General features: G+C 46.8%; 1 protein-coding gene across 7 annotated transcripts in view; it reads right to left on the bottom strand.

Moving 5' to 3' along the window:
* KEL (Kell metallo-endopeptidase (Kell blood group)) overlaps positions 1 to 22,256 on the bottom strand; it is an 81,385-nt gene that overhangs the window by 11,447 nt on the left and 47,682 nt on the right. For 3 of the 7 annotated variants that reach the window (XR_010842045.1, XM_067041952.1, XM_067041954.1), the window contains exons 1-9: positions 8,898 to 9,153; positions 8,533 to 8,677; positions 8,062 to 8,238; positions 6,305 to 6,429; positions 5,857 to 6,003; positions 2,683 to 2,742; positions 2,401 to 2,589; positions 2,016 to 2,164; positions 312 to 441 (exon numbers count right to left, since the gene is read on the bottom strand). Coding sequence is in view for 6 of the 7 variants with exons in the window: in XM_067041952.1 (XP_066898053.1) it covers positions 312 to 441; positions 2,016 to 2,164; positions 2,401 to 2,589; positions 2,683 to 2,742; positions 5,857 to 6,003; positions 6,305 to 6,429; positions 8,062 to 8,238; positions 8,533 to 8,677; positions 8,898 to 8,945 (1,170 nt within the window). In the remaining variant the exon portion in view is untranslated. Of the gene's footprint in view, positions 1 to 311; positions 442 to 2,015; positions 2,165 to 2,400; positions 2,590 to 2,682; positions 2,743 to 5,856; positions 6,004 to 6,304; positions 6,430 to 8,061; positions 8,239 to 8,532; positions 8,678 to 8,897; positions 9,154 to 9,374; positions 9,789 to 22,256 lie in introns of those variants that run through there. The other 4 variants (XM_067041951.1, XM_067041950.1, XM_059073486.2 and 1 more) reach the window with 4 other exon arrangements.

Genomic DNA, 22,256 nt, shown 5'->3' with positions numbered 1-22,256 from the left:
GGATAACCAGGCAAATAGTCTAGGGGTCGTGACAAAGGAAGAGCAGGTCTTGATCGCTTTAGAGCTTTATATCTAGACTTTAACACTCAGCAAAAGGCCCTCGAGGTAGCCGGACGTGTGTGTGCCTAAGGGTCTGGTGCCTGGTGCCTCAGCTCTCAGTGTAAGCCTCGAGTGCCTCCACGAGAGCCCAGACACTGGGGCATCTATCTTCATGCCCCTCCCGGAGGGGGCTATGCCCGCGTTTATCCCCCCTGATGACAGATGCTCCTTTAGCCCCCGATCGGGGAGAATTCCTCCCCTCCTCTCCTCACCGTGGGCGGTCGGCCTGTCAGCTCCCCCAGTTTCCGGCTCAGCAATCTACGTGCCTCTTGGAATTTACTGTCCAGGGCTGGAGAGAGGGTCCCCACCAGACCCAAGATCATGTGGCTCTGCAGAAAGTCCCTGTGGAGAGAAGAGAGATCCACAATATAGCCCTGGGCTCTGGGGAAGCCACCAGAAAAGCTTCCCCTTGTATAGGTCACCCTGATACTCCCGGGGAAGCCCTTCTCTGTATCTATAGAGAATAACTGCTTCACGTGAATACGTCAAGAAGGGCTTTTCTTTCTATCTTTTTTTTTTTTTTTAACCCTAGTTTAAAAATACTTTATTGCTAACAAATTCCAAAACGATTAAAGTATCATCAAAGTTCACTGATCACAGATCACTTTAACAATTAAAATAATACTGAAAAAGGGTGGAATGTTGTGAGAATCACCCAAATGTGACCCAGAGACATGAAGTGAGCAAATGCTATTGGAAAAACAGTGCCCACAGACTTGCTTGACACGGGGTTGCTGCAAACCTTTCATTTGTAAAAAAAAAAAAAACCACAATCTCTACAAAGTAAAATCCAGCGAAGCAAAATTAAACGTTTTCAACTACAGTCACCATGTGGTACATTAGATCCTGAGACTTTGTTCATCTTACATCTGAACGTAGGTACCCTTTCACCAACCTCTCCCTATTTCCCCACCCTTCAGCCCCTGGCAACCACTGTTCAAAACTTTTGTCTGTTTTAAGAAGAGCTTTTCTTGATGTGGGTTGGGCTGGGGTGGAGAATGATAGAAGAAAGAACCAGATGAAGAGGTGGACCTCTCAAGTCACAGCGAGGGGAAGGATCCGGGCTAGATGAAGGCTGGACTTAGATTCAACCAAACAGATTCAGCTACTTCCACAACTAAGAAACCTCAGCTCATCTGAAGATGCATCTTCTAAGAGCAACAAAGCTGGAATCCAGGACCTTTCTCTGCCCTGCTGGCCACTCTCTCACCGGGTTTGATTCGCGTCCTTACATAGACCTGCGTGAATGGTTGTTTGCTTCTCCCTGAAAGAATATCTAGACGTTGCTGCCACTGAGTTACTATGAAGATGGGCTTCGAGCCCAAGGCCCTGGAAGGAAGCCACTGCCCCCGAGTGGTGGCTACACACTATGAGGGGCAGCAGTGAGCCCAACACGGAGCCTCACCCTCCCTCCTCCCTCGACGTCCTGATCTTCCCCACAAGGGCCCCAGAATCCTCTCGCTACGGATGAGAAAGAGCCTCTCCCACAGGTTCTTCCCAGGCCTCACCGCCTCCATCTACTCATCCCATGTACCTCCTTCTCCCACCTACACCCCTCAGCTGCTGACAAGACATAAATGCCCAGCTGTCCCCAGCAGGTGGCCTTCGAGCATCTCCCACAGCTCACAGGTTCTTCACAGGCTGGGGGCTACTCCCAGCAAACCCCACGTCTCATCAGATACCTGGATCCCTCATTTCGTGTGTGTTTCCCTACCCCGTGCCCCACAAGGCCCTCTTCGTGCTTCCACCATGTCCTCCTGGGCCGTCCGTTCCACCCCCTCTCTGTCCCCAGATGGCCCCGGATCCCTCCCCTCTATCTGCAAGGCCCTTACTAGCCTGCATTCTCCAGTCTTCTTTGTCCCTGAGGCCTCCGGTCCTCGGAGCCTCTTTCCATCACCCTCCCACGTGGGGCAAACCTGTGCTTCGACAGCTGCTTTTCAACCAGTTGCGACATGTTTTTCAAATACTCCAGGTCATGGACTGCGACGGGATGAGAGGGGCTCAGGGGCATTGGTGCGAATGTCGCTTGCAAGCAGGACAACCAATCGATGGCAGAGGCCATTTCCTTAAAGGAGGGATACGGAGGCTTGGGGGACAGGAAAGGAGGAGAGGGGCCATAACCTCCCTCAGGTAGGAAAGGGAGTGGGGAGCAGGGGGGGGGGGTTGAGGGCAAGGATGGAGCCAGGCAAGTTAGGGATGGAATGGAATTAAGGAAATACGGAGAAAGAAGACAAGAAGGTCAAGAAAGTCTGGGAGCGACACCCGCGTGCCCATCTTCCTCCAGTCCCTGGTTCAAGGTACCTGCAGTTGGTCGATCGTGACCACCTGGAAGAGCTTTCCCTGTGCCTCCTGCTGCTCCGGGGGCCTCAGAAACTGGTACAGCTGCGAGTTAATGGAGATGGAAAAGGAGGCGTGTTCTCCCACCTTGTTTGGGTCTCCTCCCAGCAAGGTTCCCAGGCGATTCAGGTAAGTCAGGTATTCCCGCAGGATCTGGCGGAGAAGCAACGTCAGTCACAGCCACCATCGGCCCCGGCCCTTCTCTAGCACGGGAGGTCAGGACCTTGGTCCCCACTGCCGTCTTACCTGGGCATAGTTCATTTCCTGCTTTTGCTTGAGGGGAACGTCAAACTCTGGCTGGTCTATCTGGACACAAGAGAGACTGAGAGAAGTGGGGATTGTGGAGGAAGGAGAGGACAGGTGTGGGGAGACGGGGATTTACCAGGAAGACGGCCCCAGGGGGATGGACTAAACGGGGCACAGAGGAGGAGCCAGAGAGCAAAGAAAGGCAGGGACGTGGGGGAAGAGTACAGCCATGCAAATGTGCAAAGAAGGTATTTCACCAGTTTGGGGGTGCTCAGCGAGAGAGAAGCATAATAGCCCGTGTCCTGTAGGGGATCACTGTCTGTGCCAGGGCCAGGTCTAGGGTAAAGGGAGTGAGATACCCGTCTCAGGTGCAAAATTTGAGAAGTCCTGAACACTCAGTAATCAAGATCGATAATATCTGAATTGAAATTTTAAAAATCGAAATTAATGCTAAAAATCCCCACAGAATAAAATAGCAAAACTTCGCTCATCATGTATTTTCCCCAAAAATCCACAATGTATTTTTGATCATTTTTTAATTGTAGATGTTTCCCCAAAAGTCCGCAATAGAGTTTTGTTTTGTTTGTGTTTTTTTGCGGTACGTGGGCCTCTCACTGTTGTGGCCTCTCCCGTTGCGGAGCACAGGCTCCGGACGCGCAGGCTCAGCGGCCACGGCTCACGGGCCCAGCCGCTCCGCGGCACGTGGGATCTTCCCGGACCGGGGCACGAACCCGCGTCCCCTGCATCGGCAGGCGGACTCTCAACCACTGCGCCACCAGGGAAGCCCCGCAATAGAGTTTTGATCCATTGTTTTTTCAAAAAAAAAAAAATCCACGATGAACAAAAGTTTGGTATGTTTTTCGTCATGGATTTTTCGCATTGATTTTGACATTTTAAAAAATATTTATTGAAATACTATTCATCTTGATTAGTGAGTTTTGGTACCCTCTTAAATTCTGCACCCCAGGCAAGTAGCCCACTACCCTCACGTGCTTCACCCTACTTCTGACATCGGTGTGTCCTTGTTTCCATCCCAAAGATCTTTGCTCCCACGTTTTTTGTTTTACTTCTCCAACTGCAATATCCTACTCCCACCTGGAGCTATATACTTTTCTGCTCTCTTGAATAAAGCTTTCACTTGACTCCTTAGTCACGTTTTCTGTCCCAACTTTGAAGAACTAAAAGTCAATCTATGCCTTTGCTTCAACTTCCTTACCTTCCTCCTAACTCCGTAAAATCTGAGTCCATTTCCATGACTCCTTTGATGCTATGTCTAGAAGGTTTCCAATGGTGTCATCTCATTCCTCATTTTCTAAGCTCAGAAGTCTCTGGAATCAAAGACAACCCCTCCCTCCTGAACTGGTCCCCCCCCGTCCTTCGTGGCTCAGCGGAGCTGGCCTGACCCCCGCCTCCTGACCGCTCTTAACTCTTCTCCGGCACCACCTCGTCGGGGTGCTGCCTCTGCAGTCCCCTCTCTCTACCTGTATTTCCCCTCAGAGACCATTGAGCCTCAAGGTGATGGGAACCACGCTCCTTCCATTCACACCAAACCAACGCTGTGGAGTCCTTGTCTAGTTTCTCCATTTCTCTTATTGATATTCAGTCAGTCACCGGGTCCTGTCGAATCACCATGGACCATCCATCACCACTAGGATGAGGAAGTAGGTAGTTGCCTACATCCTCACGCCTGGCCTCACTGTCCATTCCTGCCACAGTCATCTTAGTTCAGAATCAATGTTGCTCATCTAGCTGCCTCGGCACCTCTAGGCCGACCTCGAAAACCGCTGACTGTGCTTGGGCTCTATGTACAACCATCGTATTTGCAAGGCCTCTGTAGCTCTTTTTCTTCTATTATGTCAAAAGTTATCGCCTCAGTCCAGTGTCGTAGGCCGGGCATAATCAATCTCAACTTCATGTCTTCAGCCTTACTTTTACCTTCCACTGCACCCCACCCCTACCCGCAAATCCTCTGTTCAACAGACCAGCCTCCTTGCTGACCCCACAGAGGGGTCACAGCATTCCAGGCTCTTCCCTCAGCTCAGGGCTTCCCCGCAGCCCTGATAAGGCCCTTTAGCTTCACTGTCAGCTGTACGAATCAACCAGGCTTCAGGACTCAGCCCACACTCTCCCTCCTTTGAGCTCCTCCTTAACCATTTCAGGTCTTAACCAATTTCCAAAGGCCACACCAGTTAAACTCCTCAGCACACCCTTTAGAACTGAATTTGAGAACGCCTCACGTGCATTTTCAGTTCTTGTATATTCAGCCTCATATAATTTCGTGGCATTTTTCGGAGTAGGGGCCAAATACACACGGTCACATTTCCTGCCACAATACCGACGCCTCCAAGGTTTTAATTTCTTTTACCTGCTCAGCACACACCTGGTGTGGGCCTCTAGATGCCTGGCCCTGCGCTAGGAGGTCCCGAGGACCTGAGCCGAATAAACCGTGGGCATGTTCTTAACAGGCTCAGGCTTCAACACGGTGCTAAGTGCTGAGACGACGGGAAATACGGGAGAACAGAGGGGCTCACCTACACCTCAGCCGGGCTTTCAGTGAAGACTTCCTGGAAATTGCTATTCCTGGAAGGAACAGCAATCAAGGCCAAACTGTGAAAACTATGTATGAGTTTTCCAGTCTGAGTGCGCGAACTGAGGTGTAGCGTTGCAGGGCAAGGGAGCCATGCATGCCAAGAACTGAAGAGTATTCTTGGAGCTGTAAGTGAGCGAGCATGGCTTGGGGTATAAGGAGGAGATAAGGCTGGAGGAGTTTGTGAGGGTCAGACTCGCAAGGCTTTGCTAGGGATTAAGAACTAGATCCTGACGACCTAGTGAGCCATTTAAGGCATTTAAACAGAGACAACAGCATAAGTAGCTCTTGGTTCAGAAAGGTCCCTCTGGCGAAAAGGAAAACTAAATAATAGGAGGGCAATGCTGGAGACAGGGGAACTAGCTGAGAGACCCCGGGGGTGATTCGGAGAAGCAACAAGGAAGACCAAGAGTACTTCTGTCTTCCCAGAACTGGCCCTGCTGCTCCTTTCCCTAATCTCACCTGGTTCACACATCAATCATTTCCCTAAAGATAAGTCTCTTCCCTGGATAGCACATTTTTCCTCTCAGAGGAAATCTGAGTCAGGCCCAGGTTTTACTGCATTTTTTCGCCAGTGCCTCCCTCACCTGGATGACCGGCGTGTGTGGAGTGGTGGGAAGAGGCCGCAAAGAGGCTCTGAAGAATGGGAAGTGACCATAGCGACTCATCAGAAGGCTCAGAGTTCGGTTAAAGTCTAAGGGAGTCCAATTGCCGGAGACTGGCCAGCCTCCAAGCTGGGAAGGAGAGAGAGAGGGCTCAGCACAGGGACAGTCCCCGAGACCAACCCCCCCACCACCAGTGCTGCTTCCTGACCTCTACTCTGAGTCCCTTAACCCCCTGAGGGCTCCACCTCTATCCCTCTTTTTCCCTACCCTCACCCAAGGTCCTAATACATCCACAGGCCAGTGCCATTTCCATCTCCCTCCCAAATCCCTAGGAAAGAGACCCATCCTCTGGGGGGGGAAAATGGCAGCCTTGAGCATATGTTGGTCTTGCGTGTTATGCATCCAGAAAAGTTGACGCCCCGGGTCTCACCTCCTCAATGACTTGTCTGAGGGGACCAGCCCCTGCGGCCTCAATGGCACCCGTGTCCATGCAGGAGTTGTAGAATTGGAAGGCTTTCTCTGCCCCAGAGGCCCGGCGCCAGGAACCTGGGGCTTCTAGAAAGGAAGTGTGGGAGGATTAAAGGCGTGGGGTAGCAAGGAAACCAGTCGGGAAGGTGGGAGACAGAAAGGTTATAGGGAAGGGAAGACTTCCGGGGATACGGAGGCAAGGGGAGAAAGAGAGGAATGAGGAAAACTGGGAATCTGGCGTGAGCTGATCAACTTGATGGAACACAAAGAGCTGGGAACGGGGGCACGGAGAAGACACGATGAGGAAGGGAAAGGAAAGGCGCGGGAACTCCCTGGCGGTCCGGTGGTCAGGACGCCACGCTCTCACTGCCGAGGGCCCGGGTTCTATCCCTGGTCGGGGAACTAAGATCCAACATCCCACAAGCCGAGCAGCGCGGCCAAAAAAAAAAAAAAAAGGATGAAAGGTGAGAAAGGAAACAAAGACAAAAAGATGGGGGAGGAAGAAACAGAGATGGAATAAGTAGAGTATGGAAAAAGGAGACAGTAGAAATGAGAGGCAGGAGGGAGATGAATGAAGGAATTAGAACTAGTATCTAACACCTCTCCCTCGGTCCCCCTGACATCCTTGCATTCTATTACGGGCAGCAGAATTTGTCCGAAGCGTATTTTTTCTTTTCATCTCCATACCTTAAGTGAAAGCGTGCCCCTCTACCATGCAGGGAATACCCACCTCCACTTTTTTTCCCATCAAAACAAGGAGAGCAAAGGGATACATTTATTTCTTCCAGATTCCAACTGATACCGTCAACAGGTTCTCTGGGTTCCCATATGCAGGAAATGCGTTCCTTTTGGTACATGCTTCCTCCCAAATCCCCGCCCCCATCCACCAACTTCCTGGGACCAGCTTCCTACTTCCTATGTGGCCTTGGTTCCTCCCTCACAGTTTTCCTCTCACTTCTTTTCAACACGGCCACCATCTACAGGAATCTCCTTACCTCCAGTTTGTTAACTTGGGCCTCCTCTCCCTCCAGCATCTCTTCTGTGCCCATCTACACTCATTCCCTTACACACGAGCCAATAAAGACCCCTCCATCACTTCTCACCCACTACGTCATCATCTCCAATCACCCATCTCCATCACCCCAGTTCAGCTTCTTCCAGTTCAACGTGCACACCATGGTCCAAGGTTTCAGGGAGAACAGGAGATAATGGTGAGAAGAGGGTGGGGGGGGTCTGGGAAGCAATGGGAGGGGAGAGGATAACATGACAAGGGCGCATTAGGAGACAGGAAGGGTTTGAAGGCTGGAAAATGAGGGTGATGGAGAGAAAGACTAAAGCGCAACAGGTGAGGAGATGCCAGTGTGGGAAGACACCTGGCACAGGGTAGAAATGGAAAATTTCAGGGAGACAACACAGAAGATGGAACTTGGTGAAAGGGAGAACTGGGAGAGAACGGAGCAATCGTGGATAAATGGGAAAGGAGAGAGGACAAGGATTCGGTAAAGAAAAGGTGAAGGGAGGGACAAGGAGAGATGGAAGAGGGGTGGTACCTGCGGCGAACTGTACGGTGATGGAGAAGCAAACCTAGCAGTTCCCTGAGAGCCAATGGAGGACGGTGCAAAGCAGGTGTCCCACAGGCGCACAGGCTTGGAACAGCTGTGATCATTCTAGGCTCAGCGGTACCCATGGCAAGAGAATCTTCCACCCTGATCTCCTTACCCAGTATTCTCTGAAGTCGGCGCTTGTTCTCCTCTGCAAGAGCCTGAAAAGAACTAGCGGTCCTGTTGGTGTTTCCGCAGGCAAAGCTGAAGAAATCAGTGCAGGGGGCCACACTGGCGTTTCCAGAGGCCAGGTAAAGGCTCAGGAGGTCCCGACACTCAGGCGTCTCACAGTGGGCTGTGGGGAAAAGCTCAGAGCTGGGAAAGAGAGAGTGACGAGGGCTCCCCCAAGGGGCTAAGCGAGGGAACGTCTGGGGAGGGAAAGGGACAGAGACCCTGGTGAGGAGGAAATGGTCCGACTGGCGGCCAGGAGCGTGATTCAGGGGGGAAGAGGTCGGGAACCCGGGGCCCCGGAGGGTCAGGATGAGTGGTAGTTAATGCGCACAGAGCCTCGGGATGATGGACGGACGGCCGGGGTCCAAGAATGGAGGGAGGGCTGAGTGGGTCGTGGGAGATCCAGGATCTTGCTTACCAGGACCACAGCCCTGGAAAACGTAGCCCCAAAGCAGCAGAGAACCACCAAGGATTAGACTGAAAAGCAGGACTGTCATTAGCGCTCGCCTGGCCATCGCCCACTGTCTGCTCTGGAAAGCGGGCAGCCCCACTTCTGGAGATCTCTGCGCAGAGAACCAGGAGGCGAAGACCACGAGGTGGAGAGGATTGGGAGAGGGGTGGGGGAAGGGAGGGGGAGAGGAGAAAGAAGGGACAGTTAGTGCTAGGGCCCCTTTGTATGGAGATAACACCCCTCATCGTCCCGAACCCAGCCCTCTTTGGACCCCTGGGAGCTGGCAGGGTTGCCTGAAATCTGCCCCCGCCCAGGTCACAGAGGTCACTTACCTCCCGTCTCCTGCGACTCCCCGCTCCACTCGCTGGCTCAGACCTCATGGCTCTGCCCCACTCGTCTCCACCCTCCTGAACTGAACGAGGAGGAGGGAGGACAGGGAAGCTGGTTCAGGAAGGGGGGACATTAAAGAGAGTTATATCAGGCCATTTTGACACCTCCTCCTGCTCACCTACTCCCCCATACACACACGCACACGCGCACACACACACACACACACACGCACACTTGTGTATCTGCACGCCAGGGCAGTGCTCCCAGGTGTGCTTCAGAAGGAACCTCTCCCCTAAAGGTATCCCTAACCTCCCTCCCTCCCTCGCCCGTCACCTCCCTCTCCTTCACCGTTCCTGTTCTCCAAGCCTCACTTCCCTCCTCTCCAGGGGCAGGCAGGGCACTCACACACACCATCCAGCCCCACCTCCCACCCTAGGTATCTGACTCCAAAAGGGAATGGCTTTCTCCAGGGGACTTGCCGTCTGTCTGGCCTTTTCTCTGGCTCCCAGAATCCTTCCTGGTCCTGCTCTAGGTGCTGAGTCTGAGGACAGCGATTCAGGAAACGACCTCCCTCCTACCCCACCCCAGTTCCTTCTTCCTGGAGCAAGGGCGCTTCTGCCACCTGGCGCCCCTATGCCCACTCACAAGCCATTGGCCTCTGGGTGGAGCCTGTTTATCAGTCAGGAGACACCCCAGCCTCTTCTCCTCCCTTATCTCAGCCTCTCAGAGGAGACGAAGGGAGGGAGACTTCACTCCCCAAGCAGTCTTGCCCTGGGTGGCTCCTCTCGCCCTGCTCTGTGCCTCTGCTTACCGAGTGTCTTTATTTCTGAAATATTCTTTCTTCTCTCCTTTCTTCTATGATGGAAACCTCTCGAGTCCTTCAATTCTCAGGTCAAATGCCACTGTCCCTGGGAGGTCTCCCTGCTCCCTGCCCATTCCCCCTGCTCCCAAGCATGCTCGAGGTCTTACCTGGTGTGTCAGAGCCCTGCAGGTGGCAGGCAAAGCAGTCCATGAAAGAGCCCAACAAACTAGGAGATGTGCTGATTACTAGCCCTGTGACAATGAACAAGCCACTTAAACTCTCAGGCAGGTAAGTTCTGTCATTTGGAAAATGAGGATGATATTTGCCTTTGAATATCTCACACGGTCTCATACCTTCTACAAAGAATAAAGCGTGGACAAAGAATGTCGCTTGTCATCTTAGTAAACAAAGGATGTTACAGCCATAAAGCCATTAGCTACCGTAGCCACCCCAATGGTGCATGCTGAGAGGGCTCAGGATGGGGAAAAACAGGATCCTGGCACTAGATAGTAAAGTGCATATGAAAGGAATAATTTCTGTAAGTTCAGACTCTTGCATCTTCCATACATAGAAAGGCACTAAATTCATTAACTTGAGATGTCTGGTTTTTCTTTAACTCAGCAGTAAAACTCCTATGTATCCTGGCTCCTCCCTTACCTCTTTGGAACAGTCCCTGAGAGCTGAGAGGCTGTATACCCTGGGCTTAAGTCCTCAGTAAGTCCATTAAGTAAACCATAATTCTCAACTTGTAGGTTGTGCATTTTTTTTTTTCAGTCGACAGAGGCATGGACTGACCCTCTAGTTCTATTACTCAGGTGGCTTGTATCATCGTCTCCCTGTTGACTGCAAACTCTCTGGTAGCAGGGACAATGTCCCTTTTTCCTTCACAGCCACCTAAGATGTTTCGTAAATACTTGTAGGAATGAATTGCATTCTAAGCCAGGAATTCTCTTTCCCACATCATACCGAGTCCTCGCTGGGGTCTGAGCACATTTCTGAAAGAAAGTATTTCACCTCTGTCCCTTGTTTCCCCATCTCAGGCAAAATGGAACTTACTAGGAGAGTCACACTGATGATACCTTGACAGTATTTCCCCATCAGCACTGTGCTACGGTGCACTTGCGAGGATGGGGTAAGGGTGGCTCTGTGGCTGGAGAAGAGGAACAAAGCTCCTATGCTGACGGGCGGCTTACTGCAAACCATCATGAGAGTTGGTGAAGAAAAGGCACAACTTCACACGTTAGGATGAAAAGGGACTGAAGGATCTGAGGAAGAGTGTGACATAAGGAAAATAATATCTGCAAAAGGCTGGCGTGGTCCTGGGGACCTGGATTGATTAGATAAAAGACAAGAGAAACGGTGCTGGTTCGGTAGTTCAGGAGAGAAGAAGTGCTGCCTTGGCCCAGGGTGAGGGCAGGAGGAGGGGAATACATGGAAAGAAAACACTTAGAGAGGAAAATAAAGTCATGGAAACCGACTGAAGGCGGGTGGTGTATAACAGCCACAAACGCGCTTCCGAGTTTATTTCTGGATGTCTAGGAGAACAGTGATGCCAGTTGGTTAAGGACTGAGAGCCAGATGATGATTCCGGAGTTTAGAGGTTTCTGGTCTGTTTGGATACAAATCCATCGTACCTTCTCTATCCCCTTCTCCAAAAGTCCAGTACTCTACCCGTGGACTTCTAGCTTCCTTCACACCCGCTCCCTTTCCCCACTCCTCTTCCACCAACCAAGTCCTCTGGGCTGAAGTTTCTCTAGGAAAATGATAACAGGGCCAATTCAGATTGGATAAGAGCAAGTTGAGACACAAGTGCGCTGTGGGACATTAGCCCTGTAAACAGCACACCCCCCCCCACCCCCCGGCCTGGGCTTAGGCTCTGAGCCAACCGTGGAGATACAGCCGCCAGGCCACCCCTCCCTACCCTGCTGCCACCTAAAGGCAGAGTAACCTCTGTTCTGGTTGCCGTCTCTGGAGCAGGAGGCCCCTTATCTGCCCCGTCCTGGTCTGCAGCGTCATCTCCGCCACCGCAGCCATTCCCAGCCCGACCAAGCACCTCCACGCAGCCCCGAGGCAGCCTCAGCTCACAGTCAACCCCGGGCTCAGGGAGCAGACACCGCCTCCGGTCCAGTGCATTCTAATCCCAGGACCTTTTGTTTGATACCATAATGATGTCCAAATAATAATAGCAGTATTTACAACAACATTTTTCCTGACTGCATCCTGTGGTGCAGGGACCACAATAAATGCTTCGTTTACCTATATTTTTCCATTCAGTCCTCACAGTAACTCTACGAAGGAGGTAAGATCTATCTTCCCCAGTTTACAGATGCGAAAACTGAGCTACATGCAAGTACAGTCAACCTACCCAAAGTTATAACATCAGTAACAATCAGCTGCGAACGGAACCACAGCCTTACCAACTGAACCTCTTGGTCATTACGATTCAGTTTGTGGAAGTCTCTTCCTAGTCAGTCTTCCTTTCTCTGAACTCTTTAACTATCCTTCATGGCTTGACCTCGTTCTGTGACTGCCTTGGGGGCTGTTATTCTCCAAGCACTCAAACATCTAATTTCCCCTTTTGAAGGTTGTGGGCTTTGTTGTCTGGCCACAATCAGCTACCATCTACAGTGGTTAGGGTATCAAAATCAAGAATGGGCCGTTTATCTACATATGGTGGCGCTCTCCCGGGTGTATACATCTAAGATCACTGGATTTTGCTGATAACAACTAAGAAGCTTCCTCCTAAGGGCAATAAACCTGGTTCTGAATGAGCCAGAGGAGGCCTTGATGTCACAGGCAATGCTGGGGATTGACAAGATGAGGATGAAAGAGATTCCTGCGTCAGTTTGGGGGTATCCTAACTGCTCTTTCAAAAGACGCTATATTGAGAGGTGGCGATCACGTTTGGGAAAGAAGAATTTGTGACTTTTGAAACAGTTTCAGCGGCAGGTGATGGAATGCTCTTAATATTTTAATTTGCATATATACTTTTTCTTTTATAGATGTAAGACTAAAATACAGAATCCCTGTTCAATTAAATTAGTAAATCAACCAAAAATATATTTAACAGCAATAGTTCGGTTGGTATTGAATATGGCAAAAACTTGAAAGTAATGCCTCAAAGACTGAAGTTTCAAATGTGTACATCAACGCATCTCAAAAGGAGTATACTTGTCCTTTACTTTTCTTAGTACTTTTCTTCCAAGCCACCACCCTCTTCTTCCCAATCAACAGGTGTCCAGGGCAATACTCTGGAAGCAAGAGACTCTAACTGACACAGGTATCAATTCAATGTATGTGTCCTCAAAAAGAATTTGCATAAGCTCTTGCTAAGTCTACTGTCTGTGTCAAATAATGCCATAATAATGCCTTGTAACATATCACTCAAAACTCAGTGGTTGCAAAAACAAGCATTTATTCTCATGATCAAAGATCTGTGTGTCGCCAGCTGTTCCTAAGCTGTGTCCTTTTGTGCTTTGGGCTGCATTTGGGTGGACCTGGATCTAGGCATTAGGTTCCTGCAGGTCTGTTGCATGTGTGTTTCTTCCAGGGCCCAGGCTGAGAGGGCAGAAGCTAAGCAAGTCATGTTTTCCCATAAAGAATCACCAGAGTGCAAGACTGAAGCCAAACCATGCAAGTAATTAAGACTCGGTTTTTATCATGTTTACCAGTGTTCCATTGGTCAAAGTTAATCACATGGCCAAAGCCAACATCAATGGACCAGGAGAAGAATACTTTCCTCGTAGGAGGGCAAGAGTAGTGATTATTTGCTAAATAAGAAATCCAAACCACTGCAGCACCTATTTCATTGAAAACCTTACATACTCTCCAGCTAGTGTGAGGGGTTTGGTTCACCTGTGTGGTAGCAGAAATATTAACACCCTAGGTGAGACCAGCAAAAATCTACACAGAAAAGAAATGGCAGGAACCCAAATGGTTCAGCCTTCTATGTGAGGAAAGCCCACAGATCTTTACGTCACACAAAGGGTGGCCTTTGTTTCATCTGCCCTCAGGCACTGCAGGGCATCTCAGGACATGTGGCCATGTGGCATCCCCTCTTCTATGAACCTTTACATCAGCCTGTCCACTCGTGCAAATGTCATAACGCCACCCTACTCTTGCAGAAAAAATTTTTCCAAAACTCTTACCAATTTAATATTGAACTTGACCACTTAATTTCTTCCTGGTTCTCCTGCTGACTCTCGGCTCTGTCCCCTCTTTTAGGCCTAGCACACATCCTTCACAGTTGATGCCTGAGCTTGTTTACGCAGATTTAAGTTTGTACACACTGTGAAGATTTTGGCTTACACTCATGCCTTGGATCTGCAATTCCTGGCAGAATCAGGAAAGGTCCTATAATCCAGCTCCATCCCACAGAGTTTATCCTCAATCTCCAACACTGGCTGGATAATACCCCAGGTGGACCATAAATGAGCATTACAGGTGGTAGAAACCCTTTGGAAACCATGAACAGAAAAACTCCAAAATCAAGGCTAAGTCATTGGTAAGATGTGTTGAGTTCAAGAACTATAGATAGAATGAAGCTGCCAGGGGTTGGCAAGGAAACTAGTCTCCAGAAAACAGTATCTGTATGGTAAGCCCTGACAGGTGGTTTTTTTTTCTTTTTTTGGAATGCAGGTGCCTGACTTAAGCTTAGATTGCCTAGGCATCCATTTCAAAGAGGTGTCCACTTCAAAGCCAAATATCACCAGCCATACATGAAGGGCCAGGCTGCCTCCCTCAGTGAGGCTGCTTTGTATTAGAGATCCTGGTTGATTTCAGTAACCAACCATCTGGGCTACTTGTTTTTTTCCTCTTTCCAGTGCTTTAAATTCCTGCTCTTGTTTTAAATTCACCAACAAAGTGCTAGCCACAAAACCCTAGGCCCTCACCCTCAACCCCAATAAAAGCAGAACCCCAGGGCCTTGCCTTCTCTCTCTCTAGCCTTGACCTCGCTGTATGGCCCTGGGTGTGCTGTGCAATTTCCAGGTCTTGTAAGTAATAAAATAGTTACGTTTTTCAGAGCTTCCTGATGGTTACTGCTAAAGGCCATCTTGCAATCATAATAAGAACCACAAGAGCTGGTCCAACCACAACATTACTTATTGATAGGCTGGGACAACACAAGAAGAGTATCTAACTTCAGAGCCTGGGGAAATCTGCATAGATAGCAATCAGCTAGCTGTGTGTGTTCTCTTCGGTGTCCAAAGAATCCCCTTTGCCTGGCCTGATGCCCTGATTCAGTTTTGTTTACTTTTGTTTTTCTTCCAGTTTTATTGAGATATAACTGACATACAACACTATACAAGTTTAGGGTGTACGGAGTAATGATGTGACTGACATACACCATGAAACGATTATCACAGTAAGTTTAGTATCTTATTTCTTTAATTTTGTATCTATATGAGATACAAAATTAAAGAAATAGGAAACAAATTTTTTCCTTGTGATGAGAACTGTTAGGATTTATTCTCCTAACAACTTTCAAATATTGCATTTTATGTATATTATACAACAGTGTTAATCATATTATCCTGTTGCACACCACATCCCTAGTTATCTTACAAGTGGAAGTTTGCACCTTTTGACTGCCTTCCTCCAATTTTCCCTCCCCCATCCCCCCACCCCACCTCTGGTAACCACAAACCCAATCTCTTTTTTTTTTTTCTTAACATCTTTATTGGAGTATAATTGCTTTACAATGGTGTGTTAGTTTCTGCTTTATAACAAAGTGAATTAGCTATACATATACATATATCCCCATATCTCTTCCCTCTTGAATCTCCCTCCCACCCTCCCTATCCCACCCCTCCTATCCCACCCCTCTAGGTGGTCACAAAGCACCAAGCTGATCTCCCTGTGCTATACGACTGCCTCCCACTAGCTAGCTATTTTACATTTGGTAGTGTTTATATGTCCAAGCCACTCTCTCACTTTGTCCCAGCTTCCCCTTCCCCCTCCCCGTGTCCTCAAGTCCATTGTCTAGTAGGTCTGTGTCTTTATTCCCGTCTTGCCCCTAGATTCTTTATGACCTTTTTTTTTTCTTAGATTCCATAGATATGTTAGGGTATGGTATTTGTTTTTCTCTTTCTGACTTACTTCACTCTGTACGACAGACTCTAGGTCTATCCACCTCACTACAAACAACTCAATTTCATTTCTTTTTATGGCTGAGTAATATTCCATTGTATGTATGTGCCACATCTTCTTTATCCGTTCATCTGTTGATGGACAATTAGCTTGCTTCCATGTCCTGGCTATTGTAAATAGAGCTGCAGCGAACATTGTGGTACATGACTCTTTTTGAATTACGGTTTTCTCAGGGTATATGCCCAGTGGTGGGATTGCTGGGTTGTATGGTAGTTCTATTTTTAGGTTTTTAAGGAACCTCCAGATGGTTCTCCATAGTAGCTGTATCAATTTACATTCCCACCAACAGTGTATGAGGGTTCCCTTTTCTCCACACCCTCTCCAGCATCTATTGTTTGTAGATTTTTTGATGATGGCCATTCTGACCGCTGTGAGATGATATTGCGTAGTAGTTTTCATTTGCATTTCTCTAATTAATGATCTTGAGCATTCTTTCCTCTGTTTGTTGGCAATCTGTATATCTTCTTTGGAGAAATGTCTATTTAGGTCTTCTGCCCATTTTTGGATTGGGTTGTTTGTTTTTTTGATATTGAGCTGCATGAGCTGCTTGTACATTTTGCAGATTAATCTTTTGTCAGTTGCTTCATTTGCAAATATTTTCCTCCCATTCTGAGGGTTGTCTTTTCATCTTGTTTATGGTTTCCTTTGCTGTGCAAAAGCTTTTAAGTTTCATTAGGTCCCATTTGTTTATGTTTGTTTTTATCTCCATTTCTCTAGGAGGTGGGTCAAAAAGGATCTTGCTCTGATTTGTGTCAAAGAGTGTTTTGCCTATGTTTTCCTCTAAGAGTTTAATAGTGTCTGGCCTTACATTTAGGTCTTTAATATATTTTGAGTTTATTTTTGTGTATGGTGTTAGGGAGTGTTCTAATTTCATACTTTTACATGTACCTGTCCAGTTTTCCCAGCACCACTTATTGAAGAGGCTGTGTTTTCTCCATTGTATAATCTTGCCTCCTTTATCAAAGATAAGGTGACCATATGTGTGTGGGTTTATCTCTGGGCTTTCTATCCTGTTCCATTGATCTATATTTCTGTTTTTGTGCCAGTATCATACTGTCTTGATTACTGTAGCTTTGTAGTATAGTCTGAAGTCCAGGAGCCTGATTCCTCCAGCTCTGTTTTTCTTTCTCAAGATTGGTTTGGCTGTTAGGGGTCTTTTGTGTTTCCATATAAATTGTGAAATTTTTTGTTCTAGTTCTGTGAAAAATGCCAGTGGTAGTTTGATAGGGATTGCATTAAAACTGTAGGTTGCTTTGGGTAGCGTAGTCATTTTCACAATGTTGATTCTTCCAATCCAAGAACATGGTATATCTCTCCACCTATTTGTATCATCTTTAATTTCTTTCATCAGTGTCTTATAATTTTCTGCATACAGGTCTTTTGTCTCCTTAGGTAGGTTTATTCCTAGGTATTTTATTCTTTTTGTTGCAATGGTAAATGGGAGTGTTTTCTTAATTTCACTTTCAGATTTTTCATCATTAGTGTATAGGAATGCAAGAGATTTCTGTGCATGAATTTTGTACCCTGATACTTTACCAAATTCACTGATTAGCTCTAGTAGTTTTCCGGTAGCATCTTTAGGATTCTCTGTGTATAGTATCATGTCATCTGCAAACAGTGACAGCTTTACTTCTTCTTTTCCAATTTGGATTCCTTTTATTTCTTCTTCTTCTCTGATTGCTGTGGCTAAAACTTCCAAAACTATGTTGAATAAGAGTGGTGAGAGTGGGCAACCTTGTCTTCTTCCTGATCTTAGTGGAAATGGTTTCCGTTTTTCACCATTGAGGATGATGTTGGCTGTGGATTTGTCATATATGGCCTTTATTATTTTGAGGTAAGTACTTTCTGGAGGGTTTTTATCATAAATCGGTGTTGAATTTTGTCAAAAGCTTTCTCTGCATCTATTGAGATGATCATATGGTTTTTCTCCTTCAATTTGTTAACATGGTGCATCACGCTGATTGATTTACGTATACTGAAGAAACCTTGCATTCCTGGGGTAAGCCCCACTTGATCATGGTGTACGATTCTTTTAATTTGCTGTTGGATTTTGTTTGCTAGTATTATGTTGAGGATTTTTGCATCTATGTTCATCAGTGATATTGGTCTGTAATTTTCTTTTTTTGTGACATCTTTGTCTGGTTTTGGTATGAGGGTGATGGTGGCCTTGTAGAATGAGTTTGGGAGTGTTCATCCCTCTGCTATATTTTGGAAGAGTTTGAGAAGGATAGGTGCTATCTCTTCTCTAAATGTTTGATAGAATTCACCTGTGAAGCCAGCTGGTCCTGGGCTTTTGTTTGTTGGAAGATTTTTAATCACAGTTTCAAGTTCAGGGCTTGTGACTGGTCTGTTCATATTTTCTATTTCTTCCTGGTTCAGTCTTGGAAGGTTGTGCATTTCTAAGAATTTGTCCATTTCTTCCAGGTTGTCCATTTTATTGGCACAGAGTTGCTTGTAGTAATTTCTCATGATCCTTTGTATTTCTGCAGTGTCAGTTGTTACTTCTCCTTTTTCATTTCTATTTCTATTGATTTGAGTTTTCTCCCTTTTTTTTCTTTTCTTCTTTTTGCGGTACGCGGGCCTCTCACTGTTGTGGCCTCTCCTGTTGCGGAGCACAGGCTCCGGATGCGCAGGCTCAGCGGCCATGGCTCACGGGCCCAGCTGCTCCGTGGCATGTGGGATCCTCCTGAAATGGGGCACAAACCTGTGTCCCCTGCATCGGCAGGCAGACTCCCAACCACCGCACCACCAGGGAAGACCCTCCCTTTTTTTCTTGATGACTCTGGCTAACGGTTTATCAATTTTGTTTATATTCTCAAAAAACAAGCTTTTAGTTTTATTGATCTTTGCTATCGTTTCCTTCATTTCTTTTTCATTTACTTCTGATCTGATCTTTATGATTTCTTTCCTTCTGTTAATTTTGGGGTTTTTTTTTCCTTCCTTCTCTAATTGCTTTAGGTATAAGGTTAGGTTGTTTATTTGAGATGTTTCTTGTTTCTTAAGGTAGGATTGTATTGCTCTAAACTTCCCGCTTAGAACTGCTTTTGCAGCATCCCATAGGTTTTGGCTTGTCGTGATTTCATTGTCATTTGTTTCTATGTATTTTTTGGTTTGCTCTTTGATTTATTCAGTGATCTTGTGGTTATTAAGACTTCATATGATTTTAATTTTCTTAAATTTACCAAGGCTTGATTTGTGACCCAAGATATGATGTATCCTGGAGAATGTTCCATGAGCACTTGAGAAGAAAGTGTATTCTGTTGTTTGTGGATGGAATGTCCTATAAATATCAATTAAGTCCATCTTGTTTAATGTATCATTTAAAGCTTGTGCTTCCTTATTTATTTTCATTTTTGGATGATCTGTCCATTGGTGAAAGTGGGGTGTTAAAGTCCCTTACTATGATTGTGTTACTGTCGATTTCCCCTTTTATGGCTGTTAGTATTTGCCTATGTATTGAGGTGCTCCTATGTTGGGTGCATAAATATTTACAATTGTTATATCTTCTTCTTGGATTGATCCCTTGATCATTATGTAGTGTCCTTCTTTGTCTCTTGTAATAGTCTTTGTTTTAAAGTCTGTTTTGTCTGATATGAGAATTGCTACTCCAGCTTTCTTTTGATTTCCATTTGCATGGAATATCTTTTTCTATCCCCTCACTTTCAGTCCGTATGTGTCCCTAGGTTTGAAGTGCATCTCTTGTAGACAGCATATATATGGGTCTTAGTTTTGTATCCATTCAGCCAGTCTATGTCTTTTGGTTGGAGCATTTAATCCATTTACATTTAAGGTAATTATTGATATGTATGTTCCTATTACCATTTTCTTAATTGTTTTGGGTTTGTTATAGTAGGTCTTTTCCTTCTCTTGTGTTTCCTGCCTAGAGAAGCTCCTTTAGCATTTACTGTAAAGTTGGTTTTGTTGTGCTGAATCCTCTTAGCTTTTGCTTGTCTGTAAAGGTTTTAATTCCTCTGTCAAATCTGAATGAGATCCTTGCTGGGTAGAGTAATCTTGGCTCTAGGTTTTTCCCTTTCATCACTTTAAATATGTCCTGCCACTCCCTTCTGGCTTGCAGAGTTTCTGCTGAAAGATCAGCTGTTAACCTTATGGGGATTCCCTTGTATGTTATATTTGTTGTTTTTCCCTTGCTGCTTTTAATATGTTTTCTTTGTATTTAGTTTTTGATAGTTTGATTAATATGTGTCTGGGTGTGTTTCTCCTTGGATTTTTCCTGTATGGGACTCTCTGTGCTTCCTGGACTTAATTAACTATTTCTTTTCCCACATTAGGAAAGTTTTCAACTATAATCTCTTCAAATATTTTCTCAGTCCGTTTCTTTTTCTCTTCTTCTTCTGGGACCCCTATAATTTGAATGTTGGTGCTTTTAATATTGTCCCAGAGGTTTTTGAGACTGTACTCAACTCTTTTCATTCTTTTTTCTTTATTCTGCTCTGCAGTAGTTATTTCCACTGTTTTATCTTCCAGGTCCCTTATCCGTTCTTCTGCCTCAGTTATTCTGCTATTGATCCCTCTAGAGAATTTTTAATTTCATTTATTGTATTGTTCATGATTGTTTGTTTGCTCTTTAGTTCTTCTAGGTCCTTGTTAAACATTTCTTGTATTCTCTCCATTCTATTTCCAAGATTTTGGATCATCTTTACTATCATTATTCTGAATCCTTTTTCAGGTAGCCTGCCTATTTCCTTTTCATTTGTTAGGTCTGGTGGGCTTTTACCTTGTTCCTTCATCTGCTGTATTTTTTGTCTTCTCATTTTGCTTAACTTACTGTGTTTGGGGTCTCCTTTTCGCAGGCTGCAGATTCATAGTTCCCGTTGTTTTTTGTGTCTGCCCCCAGTGGCTAAGGTTGGTTCAGTGGGTTGTGTATGCTTCCTGGTGGAGGGGGCTAGTGCCTGTGTTCTGGTGGATAAGGCTGGATCTTGTCTTTCTGGTGGGCAGGTCCACGTCTGGTGGTGTGTTTTGGCGTGTCTGTGACCTTATTATGATTTTAGGCAGCCTCTCTGCTAATGGGTGGGGTTGTGTTCCTGTCTTGCTAGTTGTTTGGCACAGGGTGTCCAGCACTGTAGCTTGCTGGTTGTTGAGTGGAGCTGGGTCCTGGCGTTGAGATGGAGATCTCTGGGAGATTTTCACCATTTGATATTACATGGAGCTGGGAGGTCTCTGGTGGATTAATGTCCTGAACTTGGCTCTCCCACCTCAGAGGCAAAGCCCTGACACCTGCCTGGAGCTCCAAGAGCCTATCATCCACACGGCTCAGAATAAAAGGAAGAAAAAAGGAAAGAAAGAAAAAGATTAAAATAAAATAAAATAATAAAATAGTAAAATAACACAAAAGTTATTAAAATAAAAAACAAAAAATAATTATTAAAAATTTTTAAGTAATTAAAGAAAAAGAAAGAAAGAAGAGAACCAAACCAAAAAACAAACCTACCAATGATAACAAATGCTGAAAACTATACTAAAAAAAAACCTGACAGACAGAACCCTAGGACAAATGGTAAAAGCAAAGCTTTACACACAAAATCAAACACAGAAGTATACACATACACAGTCACAAAAAGAGAAAAAGGGAAAAAAATATATGTATAAATATAGATAAAGATATAGATAGAGATCTCATTGCTCCCAAAGTCCACCTCCTCAGCTTGGGATGATTCGTAGTCTATTCAGGTATTTCACAGATGCAGGGCACATCACGTTGACTGTGGAGATTTAATCCGCTGCTCCTGAGGCTGCTGGGAGAGATTTCCCTTTCTCTTCTTTGTTTGCACAGCTCCACCCTGCCTCTGCGTGTAGGTTGCCTGAGGGCATCTGTTCTTCGTCCAGACAGGACGGGGTTAAAGGAGCAGCTGATTCGGGGGCTCTGGCTCACTCAGGCTGGGGGGAGGGAGGGGTACGGATGCGGGGCGAGCCTGCGGCAGCAGAGGCCAGTGTGACGTTGCCCCAGCCTGAGGCGTGCCGTGTGTTCTCCCAGGGAAGTTGTCCCTGGATCCCGGGACCCTGGCAGTGGCGGGCTGCACAGGCTTCCGAGAGGGGCGGTGTGGAGAGTGACCTGTGCTCGCACACAGGCTTCTTCGTGGCGGCAGCAGAGGCCTTAGCATCTCATGCCCGTCTCTGGGGTCCACGCTGATAGCCGCGGCTCGTACCTGTCTCTGGATCTCCTTTAAGTGGTGCTCTTCATCCTCTCTCCTCGCGCCCCAGGAAGCAAAGAGGCAAGCTCCAGACTTTTCCCCGGACTCCCTCCCGGCCAGCTGTGGCGCACTAACCCCTTCAGGCTGTGTTCACGCCGCCAACCCCAGTCCTCTCCCTGCGATCAGACCGAAGCCCGAGCCTCAGCTCCCAGGCCCCAGCCGCCCCGGCGGGCGAGCAGACAAGCCTCTCGGGCTGGTGA

The sequence above is a fragment of the Kogia breviceps genome, chromosome 9, assembly GCF_026419965.1.
Source record: "Kogia breviceps isolate mKogBre1 chromosome 9, mKogBre1 haplotype 1, whole genome shotgun sequence".
Lineage (NCBI taxonomy): Eukaryota > Metazoa > Chordata > Mammalia > Artiodactyla > Physeteridae > Kogia > Kogia breviceps.
This window is presented reverse-complemented; position numbering and strand designations above follow the sequence as displayed.